At 31.6% G+C, this 14,645-nt stretch overlaps 1 protein-coding gene across 1 annotated transcript; it reads left to right on the plus strand.

The window, feature by feature from the left end:
- Positions 1 to 1,803: 1,803 nt before the first annotated feature.
- Positions 1,804 to 3,568, plus strand: LOC127733359 (beta-1,4-galactosyltransferase 6-like). The gene is made up of 3 exons (XM_052242728.1): positions 1,804 to 2,043; positions 2,993 to 3,180; positions 3,553 to 3,568. Exons 1-3 carry the CDS (start codon positions 1,804 to 1,806, stop codon positions 3,566 to 3,568), a joined length of 444 nt encoding a protein of 147 aa, XP_052098688.1.
- The last annotated feature ends 11,077 nt before the right edge of the window (positions 3,569 to 14,645 follow it).

Raw genomic sequence — 14,645 nt, forward strand, 5'->3', positions numbered from 1 at the left:
ACATTGTGTTATAATCTTAATCACTATTAAAACAAATAACTATTTCAACAAAGAAAAACAAAATGGCATATAGACACATATGTTGAAGGCTGTAATTTGACCTATAATGGTTTACTTTTGCAAATTGTAACCTGAATGGAGAGTTGTCTCATTTGCACTCATACCACATCTTCTTATATCTATATACTCTATAGACAAAGTACATTAGCAAAAATGAAAGACATGAATACAAAAATGGCCATAGTACAATAACACAATGACACGATGTATAAGTACCTAGCCACGCCAAAAAGATATATACCAAAAATGGATTTAACAGTAAAGGTTTGAAATATACATAGACAAATAAAAAACACCATAACACGTAATTAAGATGACAAACAACGTCAGTACCTAGAAGCTATACTTCAAGACCATCATGTATTCTTTGTGAATTTGATACATAATATTTACCAAGAAGGTCTTGGTATCTTCCGATGATCTTTGTTTTAGAAAAAGGACGAGACGTTCTTTGACATAACCCTGGTTCATCAACTTTCTGCTTAATACAATGGTATAAAGTACATTTTGATTCTAACATAAAGAAGGCGCCTTATTTAAAAGTACAAGAGATAACATTTCAAGATAAAAGTCTTTTTCCCCCCAACTTAATAGAACAGTTTATAATTTGTATAACTGCCAACATATATAATCAAGGACATAATTCATAATCAGTATTTTTTTAAAACGCTTCATCGAAAGTGTAACTGGATAGCAGAATTTTATTAACTCAAATTTCTTATACACAAATAACAAATGGTTTTGAAGTCAAGGCAATTTTTTTCTCAGCAAAATAATTTGTACTAATAAGAAAAGAACAAAACTAGACCAATCGGAACAAAGACATAACAAATAAGTGACAAAATATTTAAAAAGCATTGAAACTTTTATTCATTTTTGTTTATCATAATTGTATATAAAATACAAATCAAGAGTCATGCAATGTAATTGGCTATGCGTTAAACTTCGCATGTTGATACTGTCTTGATCGCATTATCAACACTACCACAGATACAGATAGGTCTGCCAAAATGCATTTACTCACATTTAGAAATTGACAAAGATGGTCCGTTGAGTATGAAACTTTACGACAGAAAGGATGATATTGGTTTTCCAATCATGTTATAGTTAATGCATATTTTAGGGTGTTTCTTGTTGTTTAACACAACGAGGGGTGTCAGGATGGATCAAATCAAAGAACGACCGTAGTGAGGTCTTTCTTTGGGCAATCCGGACACCACGATTACACCTACCTCTAAGCTCTAATATAACATACTTGTTAGTAGAGATACATTGATATTTTAAGGATAGAAACTGAAACCAGACTTGCAAAGATATTTTCACACTCAACTTTATATGTGTTCGATTTTTGTTCGGTTGTAAGAGCAAACACTCGGACTTTAAAATTATAGTTTTAAATTATAGCCATCAATAAAGTACCTTTCAGCTTGTTCAGGCATTTATGTTGATTTTAGTTGGACGGGAACCGCATGAAACAAGTTGGATGACAAATAGTTAATATCAGTTTTCTACTTTATCCAATATTCATAGGTTATTTGTTTTCCTATTTAGGAAAATTCAGTCTTCTCACCTTAAATGCTGTCTTGTCTTTTAATATTGGCTTTGTTGGTAGAATCCTCCTTGAATATTAGGATATCTGTAAAAACTTGTGTTCTCTGTGAGACCTAACCCTTGGCCCTCCAAATGGTAGTTTTTAAGTTATAGCCATTAATAAATTATAATTCAGCTTATCCATCCTTTGTAATGGTTTTAGTTGGACGTGAACCGCTCAACAGGACACTATTTGACCTGAAAACGCTAAGTACAGTGTTTGGATTTATGAAGAAGGGCCATTTTAAACCCCAAAACTGTTCACCGTATCAAAAAATTGCAGTTATTGTTCCATTCCGTGACAGAGAACCACAACTACGGATTTTCCTTAATAACTTTATACCACGTATTTATCGACAGCAATTGGAATTTACGATATACGTTGTTGAGCAGGTAAGTATCGATTTGTTTTCTTTAAAAGATATAAATTGAAGCAGGCAATATTAGTTGATTGGTGTTCAATTCTCCTTCATGTATTGACTAGACAGTTATCTAAACGTAAATTGTTTAAAAAAATAGTGTTTTTCGTCTCTTTAATTACACGTCTTGAAGCATTGTCATGTTAGATATGCCGTAAACTTTATTCACCAACTATTTAAAATAAACAATAATACATTTCTCATCATTGATCGTGTTTGGAGAATTTCTGATTTATAAATATTGTAAATCTATTGTTTATCACGGCGTTGTCAGTTTATTTACGACTAAGGAGTTTGAATGTCCGTTTGGTATATTTCGCCTCTCTTTTATCTGATATTTATGCTGAGTTTATCATCTACTTATTATTAGCAACATTTATTTGACATATAAACGAACTATTGGAAATAACAAAAATTATGTTCTAGAAACTGATTTTCTGTGGTAAAGAATACGGTTTCACTAAAAATGGAAATAAAGGGCATTTAGAATAATACAGCTGCATATACAAAATATTGATTAAAAATTACTTCAACTATAGCATGTTGTTAATTTACCAGTGTCATAAACAGTTATCGAAACATGAAGTATATAATATAAGTAAAATAACAAAAAACAAAAAACAAAAAAACATGGAAAATTCAAATCGGAACGTCCCTTATCAAATGGCAAAATTACCTTGCCAGTAAGTGTCCTGAGAACAGTTGCAATGTCACATTAATCTCAGAAATGTCTTTTAAAAAGGGGAATATCAAAAGTATGTTGTATTACACATGGAACTAATGTTAGCGTTAGATACAAGTATAATGTTATAATGCGCCACACAGGTATGCAATTTTAATCCTCTACCCGTTGGGTTATATCACGATTTGAACACTTAGGATATACATATATTTGAGTAATTTCACTTTTCCTTATTTTGCAGACTCCTGGGAATCTGTTTAACAAAGGGATGCTTATAAATACTGGCTTTATCGAGGCAATAAAAGACATGAAATATGACTGTATAGTAATACATGATGTTGACGTTCTTGCTGAAGATGACAGAATTCTTTACACGTGTGGTGACAATCCGGCCCAACTCAGTACTAAGATTCAGAAATACGGATATAGGTATATATATTCAAACTTATTGTTTATCTCACAACAGTTCTTGTTTGTATGCAAATAAAACAGTATAGATAATTCATGTTCTGTGCGGCGAGGTAAAAGGAAGACATGACCTCTTTATCAGTGTTACAAATGGCTACCGACAACCCATTATATAACTAAAGCTCACATTAATTCTGTGTGCACATATTCAGTTAGTTTATTCTAATATCGGCGTTTTCTATTCGTACCTTAAATGGATAACGAAAATATATTTATCAATTGCAAACTTAAATTGCTCTTATTATATTGAGTATGAAACTTTTGTATTGTATTATAAGAACAGAACATTTTTGAAGAAAAAGTAGAAATGTTTGTTTTTTTGTATTATTGTAGACAAAAATGTGTGTGACTATACAATTTGTGTCAAATAATCTAGTCTGAGGTTTCCAAAAGAGCACTAAAATAATGACGGTATGTTATATGAAAAAAAAGAGAAAACATAAGCACACGTATTTTGTTTTTTAATGGGATTCGTTTTTTTCTATTTTTTGTTTTGTATACTAATGTTCGTCTTTTGGTCCTTTCGTTTTTTGACATGTCTTTTTAAGTTTAATATCGACATGCGTTTAAATGTCCCATTGGTATCTTTCGCCTCTCTCTTAATAGATGCCGACCACACAACTCCTTATTTAAAAATTAAATTGCTTCAATCTAATGTCAAACAAATCATTCTGAGACTGATATAGCTAGCAATTTGTGTAAAACAATCTTCTCCGAGGTACCAAAAGGAGATACTTTTTATGCAGGTACATGATTTTAAAAAAAAGAAATATTAGCAATTCCATTATTGATGACAACAATTTAAGTAATCAAAGTCTTCTATAGGTGAAAATGTATGCACAACAATGTATTCTATGATACACACTAAACTGAATGTTAATTATGGTACATAATATTCAAGAACCTGACAAAATACTGATATGCTATATAGATGCCACCAACTAAATTTGCAATTTTAAACATAATTCGAATCATAGTTCGTGTTGCGTAGTCTTTAGTTTTCTATGTTGTGTCATCTGTACTATTATTTGTCTGTTTGTCTTTTTATTTTTTGCCATAGCGTTGTCAGTTTGTTTTCGATCTATGAGTTTGACTGTCCCTCTGGTATCTTTCGTCCCTCTTTTATCCCTTTGTACAAAAAAAACTGAATTTGAATGTTGGTACATATTATTCAAGATCTAAAGAAACTATTCTTACCTTTAATGGATGCCGAAAAGATATTTATCAATTGCGAACTTAAATTGCTCTTATTATACTAGAAATAATGCATCCTATTGTATTATAAGAACAATACATTTTTTACAAAAAAAAAAACAAATGTTCACTGCTTTTTATTATTATAGATAAAAATGTGTGTGACTGTATACATTCTGAGGTACTAAACTAACAGCATTTTAATGCCGGTACAAAACATTCAAGAACAAAATAAAATATTAGCAACTTATATAGATAACGCATAAAATGTTGCTATATAAGCATAACTTATTGTAAACGCATACACTTTTGCGTGTTTTAATGTATGTGAATAATGCGACTAAGAAGATTAGCAATATCAAGAACTTGCATTCTGATACGAAATGTACTAGTAGCCTATTTCATTAATTGGATGATTTTTGGTTGCTTAACGCGAGCCAATTTAAAAATACTGTATTCACAAATATTTTTTTTTATGGATCGAAATTCATGTGGGCAACAAGAAAAGCAAAAAAAAAAAAAAAAACGGCTTTCAATTGATATTGTTTACATTACATATACATTTTATGATACATTTCTAAATTCTCATTAACAAAAAATCGAACGCAAATGTGTTTCTGTTTAATTATATACCGACTGTCAGCGACACATATTTCACTAGGTAACTAAATAAAATGGTTTAAACGAAGTACTGATAGGTTAGCCATTTTTTTCTGTTATGACTATAGAGATGGTATGGGTAGGAATTTGATATCAGCACCTATGGACTCCTCAGAGAAAGTTGCTGCAAGGCTCCTTCAACATGCAAAGTGTACAACATTTCAGATTAACATGCTTTTTTTCTCATTGTTAATCCCTGGATTTAAACATTCCGCATAGTCAAAGTTGTATCCAACCTCCATTAGGTCCCTGTTATATATTTGTACGAAATAATTTCCTCATTAGTTTTGCCTTAACCTATTTTGACCAGATATCGTTATCATCGTCGTCTTCTTCAGAATTTGCTTGATTCTTACATCCCGCAGACCATCCACACGATCAAATACTTGTATAAGCCAAATTCTGTGTTGAAGACATTACTTTCATTTCAAGCTCTTTACCATTGCATGTTGAAATAAGGTCTTAAAGGAATTCTGTTGTCAAAGGTCCCTCGCAGAAAACCGGTATGTGTTCTCAATTCTTCAAACAAATGTATGGTCTTTAAAAACAGTTAAGAAATGTACAATGCCGACAGTGCTTTTAGATGAGACAAAACATGAAACATGAACTATGACTGGCAAGGAACGCCTTTCTTACATTTGGTCCATTTCTTTTTATACAGTTACTGTCTTTGAATCAATTTAAGAAATGCTTTAATTAAAGAAACCATGAGAGCTAAAAGGCAGTGTTAATTCTGGAACACCAAGATTAAACATTGTTTCATATGTATAGTAATATATACAATAAACTGTTTTCATGTTGCTAGGTTTAGTGTACGTGATCGGATCATAAGCTGGAGTATATTCAAATTTTCATTATGATAGCCTTCTGTGAAACCGGTCTGAATTGGAACAGTTTTTTGGTGTGTTCTGCAACATGGGAATTTGATCTAAGTTTTGTCTTGAATCAAGTCAGAGAAATATCCACGACACGTAAGATACATGAATCAATTTGTTTTTATTTAAACAAAACTGAATCACCCCGTAAGCATAGGAAAATAACGTTAAGATCATTTTTTAGCTTGTCGATTGGCAAGCATGCCGTAAGAATGGTACTAGAATCATCAACCGTCAACGATCTTTTTAGTTCAAGTTTAACCTTAGAGTATCTTATGATCGCGTTTGATGTTTCTTTTTAATACCAAAAGACAGTAATTTGTATAGAGTGAAAGGTATGTTACCATCAATTGTCAATTGTCTCAACATTGATGTCAATATTATAAGATTCCTCCTGTATCATTTGACCTCATTCTTCAATTGTTTCAAGCTAGTGAGATATTTTCGTACTTCCGAGTATGAAGCACAAATGTCATTGGAATTTTGATTGTCAATCATATTATTTTTTATTAAAACTCATGGGGTAAAAAGTTAGTTGCCTAATGTAACTATACATTCTACGAAGACTTTTCACATTTTGTCGTCAGGAAGTTAAATATCATTACCCTCATCAATCTAAGCTAAAGCATCAATTATCCGCAATAAAAAATTAGTAAGTAAGGAAGGAGTGTGTTGTGTTGAATATAACATAGATATTTCAAATAGACATTGATATCACCAATCAGGCAATGACCTTCTCGTAAATCTTCCAACTCATCGTTTATTTCTTCTTTTTCGTCGGAATGTATTGCTAAGTAAACAAATTACCAAGCACGCCCTGTATTGTGCAAAAGGAGTTATTCTATTTCAGAATATTAATTTTGTAGGATAATTATATTATTGTGTGGAGATTAAGGTATTGTTTTTGCCCCCCCAAAAAAAATTAGCCTGCAGTTATGCCAGTCCATTACAGTCGTAGAATAAGCGCCTTTTCAGCTCACCTGGCCCACAGGGCCAAGTGATTTTTTCTCATCACTTGGCGTCTGTCGTCCGTCGTCGTCCGTTAACTTTTACAAAAATCTTCTCTTCTGAAACTACTTAACCAAAGAAACAAAACTTGACCACAATAATTTTTGGGGTATCTAGTTTAAAAAATGTGTCCGACGACCGAGCCCGCCAACCAAGCCAAACTTTTGCAGTTTTTGGTTATTAACTTCAATATTATTATAGATATAAACAGTAAACAGCAATAATATACAGCAAAGTAAGATCTACAAATAAGTCAACATGATCAAAATGGTCATTTACCCCTTAAGGAGATATTGCCCTTTATTGTCAATTTTTTTACAATTTTTCATATTTTTTTGTAATCTTTTATAAAAATCTTCTCCTCTGAAACTACTGGGCCAAATTGAATCAAACTTGGCCACAATCATCATTAAGGTAATTACTTTTAAAAATGTGTCCGATGATCCCGCCCGCCGACCAAAATGGCCGACATGGCTAAAAATAGAACATAGGGGTAAAATGCAGTTTATGGCTTATATCTCTGAAACTAAAGCATTTAGAGTAAATTTGACAACTGGTAAAAATGTTCATCAAGTGAAGTTCTATATGCCCTGATATTGTCAGACGAATCAGACAACCCGTTGTTGGGTTGCTGTCTCTAAATTAGTTATTTTAAGGAAATTTTGCAGTTTTGGGAAATTATCTTGAATAATATTATAGATAGAAATAATTTGTAAACAGCAATAATTTTAAGCAAAGTTTGATATACAAATAAGTCAACATGACCAAAACTGTCAATTGACCCCTCAAGGAGTTTTTGCCCTTTAGAGTCAAATTTTAACAATTTTTCGTAAATTTTTGTATTCATTTCCAAAAATCTTCTTCTCTGAAACTACTGGGCCAAATAGAATCAAACTTGGCCACAATCATCATTAGGGTATTTAGTTTTAAAAAATATGTCCGATGACTCTGCTTGCCAACAAAGATGGCCGGCATGGCAAATAATAGAACATATGGGGTAAAATGCAAGTTTTGTCTATCATTCTGATAACTGTTATAAAGAGAGAGGAAATCTGAAAGGGGTTAGATTGTTCCGAATGTTGAGCTCTACAAATTATCTGTATACGTCAAAACTGTCAGACGATTTCCTGTAGGAGTTATTGCCCTTAAATGACAAATTTTACCACTTTTTTTCGATTTTTGCCTATTATCTTGAAAACTATAAAAGATAGAGAGAAACTTTACATTGCAAAAATGATCAACAAGACAAGATCTACAATTAAGACAAATAGCGGAACTTGTCTGACGACTCCTTGTTGGAGTTATTGCCCTTTAATTACAATTTTTACCATTTTTTTGGCGTTTTGCCTGATATGATAAAATTATAAAAGTTAGATAGAAACTTAAATAATCAAAAATGATAAGCAAGACAAGACCTACTAACATGTCAAATTTTGCTGATATAATTTGTAGACTGTTACTCTTTATAGCAGTTTGTTTACCCTCTTTTTTGTTTGGAGCTAAAGCTAAATAAGATCATGAAGATAGAGAGAAACTAAGCAGACTTCAATGATTAGCAATATAAGATAAAAAAAAAAATAGATTTTTGTCATTAATCCTATTATAGTCTACAACGTTGGAAAGTGTCCTTTGTTGAATATGCATATAGACCAAGGTGAGCGACACAGGCTTTTGAGAGCGTCTAGTTTCTTTATTTGTCACTTCACTTATAAATGTTTTAGGTATTTACGGGAGCTGATAATAACACTCTACTTCGACCCTCACCCTAACTCTAACCTCTATGACAATGGTAAAAAATAAATAATACAAAACACAACATTTACATTAGTAAACACATTTTGTCTAAAACGGTAATTTTGAACAGTATTTTTTTAAATTATGTATTTGTTACAGATATTTTCTTTATTTAGGCATTTTGTAAAATACCTAACCTTAAAAGGTATGATATAAAATGACTAAATATACCTAGTCATTGTGTAAAACGACTGAAATTTTTAAACATAATTCAACAAAAAATACAACTCACAAAAATACTGAACTCCGAGGAAAATTCAAAAAGGAAAGTCCCCAATCAAATGGCAAAATCAAAAAAACAAACACATCAAACGAATGGATAACAACTGTCATATTCCTGACTTGGTATAGGCATTTTCTTAAGTAGAAAATGGTGGATTGAACCTGGTTTTATAGCTAGCTAAACCTCTCACTTGCATGACAGTCGCATCAAATTCCATTATATTGACAACGATGCGTGAACAAAACAAACAGACACAATAGGTAAAAATGTCAAAAATAGGGGTACAGCAGTCAACATTGTGTTATCATCTTAATCACTATAAAAACAAACAAATGTAACGAAAAAGCACAAAAAGGCATACATAAAATGTAAAATCCTCATTTTGTTTATATTATACGATTTTATTTATCTATGTAAAAGCCACCCATAAAGGATGGAAGGTTTTAAGTACTGGCGTAAAATCGCGCGTTTGAAATTCGCAGAATCCGGGTCCGTTCGCGCCCAATCACGTTCGCCCCCATGCACGTTCGCCCCCTTTCACTTTCGCACCCTACACGTTAGCACCCAAGGTCTGTTCGCACCCTACACGTTCGCGCCCAATTTTTATTGGTTTTGTGTTTAATAATTTGTAAACGAGTTTTGGTAAGTGTATTGCTATAAATATATATTTTTTCATTGTTTCTAAATAAAGTGAGATTTTGACAAGTTTTTTGTTTGTGTCATGGTAAATGTATTGATATAAACATTTTTTTCATTGTTTTAAATAAAGTGAGATTCTTACGACCAGTATTTTATTTTTGTGTTGAATAATTTTTAATCATGTTTTGGTTAGTGTATTGTTATAAATATTTTTTTCATTGTTTCTAGTAAATAAAGTGCGAATCTGACAACGTTATTTCGGTGTTGAATAAATGGTAAGCATGGTAAGTGTATCGCTATAAATATATTTATTTTTTCATTGTTTCTAAATATAGTGAGATCCTGACAACGTTTTTTAATGTGTTGAATAATTCGTAATCCTGTTTTGGATAGTGTATTGCTATAAATGTTTTTTTTCATTGTTTATGAATGAAGTGAGATTCTGACACACATGAGATCAAAGGTGCCAAGCTGTTGAAAACAATTATCTTTCATTTTTTTATTTAAAATTTTCAAAGTTTTATTCATACCAAGCTAAATACATGCAGTATTTACATCACAGCAAGTTAAAACAACCATGACAACAATCCTGATTTTTAAACACTCAACAATAACACCAAATTAGGCTGTTTATAAATACCAATTAGCAGTAATTATACATAATTAACTAATTTACATTTAATAATTAATCATCAAATCAATTTAAAACAATATTTCATTTAAAAATTCCCGAATTTTTATTTATGAAAATACAAATATTTTGATATAAACATCTACAAACCATCTAAAAATTTATCAGGTTTTTGAATAAAAAAAAGGGATGCGAACGTGTAGGGTGCGAACGGACCTAGGGGCGAACGTGTAGGGTGCAAACGTGTAGGGTGCGAACGTGTATTGGGCGCGAACGGACCCGATACCGAAGATTCCAAATTCGCACAGGTAAACATAAAATAATTATGTCGTTCAAAGTATGAGGGGATACATAAATACAAAGTCACGTTAAATGGATATAACAAAAAACAGACTTAACAGTAAAAGTAATATTAATAAATAAAATAAAATAATTGTGTGGTACAAAGTATGACGATATACATAAGTACAGAGTCACGTCAAATGTATATCACAAAAAACAGACTCAACAGTAAAAGTTATATTAATAAAGATAAATAAAAGAATACTATAACACGTTATTAAGATGAAAAACAACGTCAGTACGCAAAATCTATACTTATTATCTATTCAGTTTCAGGTAATAATTGTCGAGTTCAGTACTTGTTGGAATTTTAAATAATTCAATTGAAATTATTTTTGATAATTAATTCTCTGTAAATGCAAGCGTTAACATTCAGTTATTATCATAGATAAACTGTTGTGGTGTTCTATACTTTCAATGACTAAGTTTCTGTGTACATTTCAATCTATAAAATAATTCAGGTATTTTGTAAAATGCCTTTGAATTTTTCAAGGCATTATGCCTCAGAGCAAGCAGAGTTATTACAAGTTTTAATTGGATAACACATGTCAAACTCTTTGATTATGTACATATGTATCTTCAATTGACATCATTTATTAAGACTGAACTTAATACTTCCCGCCCATCCACAAAGAGCTATTCAGTATCTGTATCTCCGTATTGTTTTTATTTTACCATTTTTGTCTACTTTTTTGGATAGGATACCTCATGAAAGAAATTTTGGAGGTATTGTCATCTTTTCGACAGAACAGTTCGAAGCAATAAATGGTTATCCTAACCAATTCTTTGGATGGGGAAGTGAGGACGACGAGGTGTCTAGCAGGTAATGTAAATGATTCACTAGGAATCCATCCGGTAAAGAATGTTGCATATACTGATAAGTAAAAGCATAACATAAAACGTGTATATTTTGTGAGTGTGTTTTGGACTCGGTACGTTATTTTACCGTTGGCGTATTAAGGTAACAGTGGTTAACGATGTAAGGTAATTAAAACGATTGCGAGACACCTCAAGATTTGTTTTCCTGTTTGAATTGTTTTACACTAATCATTGTGTGGCCTTTTATAGCTTGCTGTTCGGTGTGATCCAAGGCTCCGTGTTGAAGGACGTACTTTGACCTATAATTGTTTACTTTTTACACATTGTGACTTGGATGGACAATTGTCTCATTGGCACTCATACCACATCTTCTTATTTATAAACACTTAGAAAATTGTTTAAACTCTAAGAGGGGCAATTGTACTTGATATGGCTTTCCGTTTATGATTGGATAAACAAGGAACAATATATTTAGACATAGCTTGCAACGAAAGTGCAGTGTGTGTCTATGCGATTAGTGTTTTTTAAAATGTGTGTTTGCGTGTGTGCTTATAAAAGTTTCGAAGTAATTTACTACATCCCGTTGTGTTGCCTATCATTGTCAATCTGCCATTGGTAATTTGTACTTATAATGTATTTGCGTGACTAACTTGATTGGAATATAACTTTGAATGCATGTAATGGTGTAAATTGTCAATTTGCATGATGTTCTATAACACCGTACATAATACAATATTTTACCGTACACCATAAGCTTTAACGCATTTCCTTATCACATTCCGATTTGCACTTATTCCAATTTCAAATGGATGGAATATGATGGCATCAAACGGATATTTCCTTTGCTTGACAGCATAGTTGATGAACTTTTGAATGTATTTATGTACAGCAAACTTCATACAAAAATATATATTTAGATGAACTTGGGATTATGAAAACTACCATAGCGACGGTTTCAACTTTCAAATTTACACCTTCATATTTCCCCGGTAGTGATACTGCGAAATTTTCGATTTTTGCATGTTAATTTTATGAATGTGCATTGAAGATGGTGAATGAATAGCATAAGACGTACCGGTCTCAATCAAATTTGCTATTCCGTTGTTTTTTTGTGGTTTGACCTTCTTTTTCGTCTTTTAAATTGCTTGATGAGATTTTTACATAATTAAACTACTGTTGTAAATAATTAAATAAAACACAAATAACACCATTTAAGATCATCGCTAATGCTATGTGTTTAAGGGGATTACAAAATGTTTTTGAAAAACAAACTAAAATAAACAAAATATTAATATTTTTTTTGAAAATACTATAACCAATCTGATAAACAGTTTATATACGAAGGGTTGTTGTTGTAATTAAGATACAGTTATAAAAATCATGACATTGAACCTTTCCAAATTAATTAATCAAGATTTCACGTTTACCAATGAGCCGATTTGTGTTAACGTATTTTTCAATCAATGTGTATATCAGTAACGTTCATGCGTTGTGTGTGTACTACATAATTGTACCTTCGGAGAAACAGACACTATTCGGCAATTTACCTGAAACTGTACCAAAAAAGTGCAAACTCCACTTCTTAAACTTATTTTAATCAAATACATTTCTCAATCAAGCACCTCAGGTAGTTATTACCTTACAATCGTGCTTACAGTCCCTGTAACGTAAAAGTTAATAATACGGACGATGTCCGATTCATGTACGGACGATGCCCGAACGATGTACGTACGCTTCCCGAACGGTGTACGAATGCAAATGAAACGCTGACCGAACGTTGTACGGACGCTGAACGAATGATGTACGAACGAAACCATGTACCATAAACTATACCATAAACGATACCATAAGTGCTCTCTCAGCATTCATCGTATGGTTTTGCGTACATCGTTTCGTTTAGCGTATATCGTATCGTTAAGCGTATATCGTTTTTCTTTAGCGTATATAGTTTCGTCTAGCATATACGGTATTTATAAATAAAAAGCAATTGTGTTCTGTTAGAATCTGCAACAATATCTTTTTATATAGGTAATCATAGGCTTAACATTTAGATGATGGGATGAATATTTCATTTTTTTGGTTATCATCCAATAAAATATAATTTATCTGACTTTTCATCCAAATTTATTAACATACAAAAATTATTAAAAAAAAAATTATGAAATTAATGTAAATAAAGGATATTTTGATGAATTTTTGTTAGCCGTGGAAATACGTACTTGGTGAATGTGCGGGTAAAGTGCAGTCTAAAGGATATTTGGTCAACATTTTTTTGAAAATAGCCTAAGGTATACAAATTCTGTTGACCTAAATGAACAATTTGTTTTTTGATGGAATTCTAAATTAATCTAATTATTTACAAGAGTATATTCGGGGTCCTTAGATTTTTCCTTTGTCCTAAAGTTTTGTAAAACTTTGTTTGTGTATTGAATTTCTCTTTTATCGCATTTTTGCAATTATTATGTATACACGAGACATACTCATGCTTAGCAATATTTTTATTGCTACAGCTCAGTAATATAATAATTTTAAAAGATTGACAGTCAGCATTATCGAATTATTTCATACGAATCGAAGTTGAAAAAAGAATTAAAATATTTTCGATAACGAGGACTTCGAAGAGAGCACTCTTTCTTTTTAATAATTGGTAGCCCGAGCAGTTGTATAAAGCTTAAATTTTATTTGTTTAAGCATTTGTAAAACAAAACGTGAATAACAAATACTAAGATGAAATTCGATTGGCTGATCTAGACAAAATGTTTCAATCCAGATGTTCTCGTTGAGGTTCGCGTTACATATTCCAAAGAATTACATTGATCGGATTATTTGTAAAACTTTCAATCCAGTGCGCTCTCAATGAAGTTCGCAAAGAAGGTAGCAAAATCATCTTTTAGAATTGGAAATACAATTATACAAGTTTTTAAACCGAGTTTTTCTACGACGTCCGCCTTAATGAAATAGAATTTACTCAGTTATTTGTTGTTCTTTTTCTATAAAATTTGGAATTTATGCATTTAATAACAATCTCTACCATACTATGAAAAAATACATGTAACCTTCTAGTCCCTAGAGCACTAAGTTTAGACGTACCGTATTGCAATGTGAGAAAAGAACGTTTTACCTTACTCAGGCCTGACTCCTTCGTGCATACAGAATATATTAGCGAATTAAAGAAAATCTAAATTAATTGACAAATTCGAAAAACTAATTGATCTGCGGGTTTGACGATTATGAATGCAAT

Source organism: Mytilus californianus, unplaced genomic scaffold (assembly GCF_021869535.1).
Source record: "Mytilus californianus isolate M0D057914Y unplaced genomic scaffold, xbMytCali1.0.p SCAF_3, whole genome shotgun sequence".
NCBI classification, from domain to species: Eukaryota; Metazoa; Mollusca; class Bivalvia; order Mytilida; family Mytilidae; genus Mytilus; species Mytilus californianus.

Coding starts and splice junctions, on each gene's coding strand:
- LOC127733359 (XM_052242728.1), top strand. CDS start 1,804: ATGGTTTTAGTTGGACGTGAACCGCTCAACAGGACACTATTTGACCTG. Junction 2,044..2,992: donor CGATATACGTTGTTGAGCAG/GTAAGTATCGAT, acceptor CTTATTTTGCAG/ACTCCTGGGAATCTGTTTAA.